Source organism: Merops nubicus, unplaced genomic scaffold (genome assembly GCF_000691845.1).
Source record: "Merops nubicus isolate BGI_N331 unplaced genomic scaffold, ASM69184v1 scaffold31088, whole genome shotgun sequence".
Classification (NCBI taxonomy): Eukaryota; Metazoa; Chordata; class Aves; order Coraciiformes; family Meropidae; genus Merops; species Merops nubicus.
This window is the reverse complement of record NW_008628215.1, coordinates 9,617-10,701: the sequence shown is the minus strand read 5'-3', so window position 1 is coordinate 10,701 and position 1,085 is coordinate 9,617. Positions and strand designations below refer to the sequence as shown.

At 50.0% G+C, this 1,085-nt stretch overlaps 1 protein-coding gene across 1 annotated transcript; it reads left to right on the top strand.

The window, feature by feature from the left end:
- Nucleotides 1-23: 23 nt before the first annotated feature.
- RGS9BP (regulator of G protein signaling 9 binding protein) lies at nucleotides 24-737 on the top strand. Its single transcript, XM_008946597.1, has one exon. It carries the CDS (start codon nucleotides 24-26, stop codon nucleotides 735-737), a length of 714 nt encoding a protein of 237 aa, XP_008944845.1.
- The last annotated feature ends 348 nt before the right edge of the window (nucleotides 738-1,085 follow it).

The window sequence follows — 1,085 nt, the reverse complement described above, 5'->3', positions numbered from 1 at the left end:
ATCCCCGCGCCGCCGCCGGGACCATGGTGAAGGAGGAGTGCAAAGCGCTGCTGGACGCGCTCAACAAGGTGACCGCCTGCTACCGGCACATGGTGCTGACCATCGGCGGCACCTCGGACTCCCAGAACCTGCGGGAGGAGCTCAAGAAAACGCGGCAGAAAGCCCAGGAGCTAGCGGTGGCCAACAGGAACAAGCTCACCGCGGTCCTGAAGGACAAAACCGTGAGTAAAGAAGATAAAGCCGAGTTCGAGAGGCTATGGGTGATTTTCTCCACGTGCCTAGAGATCCTGGAGATCGACATGCGGAGAGCCCTGGAGCTGGGCCACGAGTTCCCGCTAAACGTCCCCAAAAAGCACCTGATCCAGACTGGCATGAGTGGGGGAACCTCTGGCGTGGCCGCCAGGGCGATGAGCGTCCAGAACATGAAATATGAGGCCGAGCACAATATAGACGTGGTGGATTTGAAAGACCTTGAGAACGAAATCAACCAGGTAGGAGAGATGATGTATGAGATGGAAATGAAGGTCAATGTTCCCCAGTGGACAGTAGAGGCTAAGCAAGACCCAGGGGCTGAACTAAAATCCACCATCAGTGTGGGCGCTTCTTCTATTGGTATGATCTCTGTGGAGGAAAATAAATCCTTCTGCGATATCAACAAGGTTCTAGCTGGGATTATTTTCACCGCGGTGCTCATTATCGCTATTGTCCTGGCAGTGTGTGTGGTAAAACTCTCTTAGGGTGGTGGAGGCTCTGACAAGAGCGACGCCCCAGTCTGTCTATTTATTCTGTCTTTGGAGGGTTTCATGCCTCACCTTTCATTTCAAAACGGGTTGCTTGGATGAGCTGAGAATTTAAACCTCGCACTTGAAAAAACAAAGCAGAACTTTTGCCTCTCAGTATCCTAACATGCACGACTTGTTTCTTGTTGCTTTTTGAAGAGAAGGAAATCGTCCTGCAGAATAGGATGTCTTCATCTGCTGGACTTTTAACAGTTAACTATAAAGTATCAGGGTATTATCACTACTGGCTATTACAGGGATTTGTCTGCTATTAATAGATCACTATTCTCAGAAGCCTGCATTTTT

Bases quoted from the DNA above. Each gene is read 5' to 3' on its own strand.
- RGS9BP (XM_008946597.1), top strand. From the start codon at position 24: ATGGTGAAGGAGGAGTGCAAAGCGCTGCTGGACGCGCTCAACAAGGTG.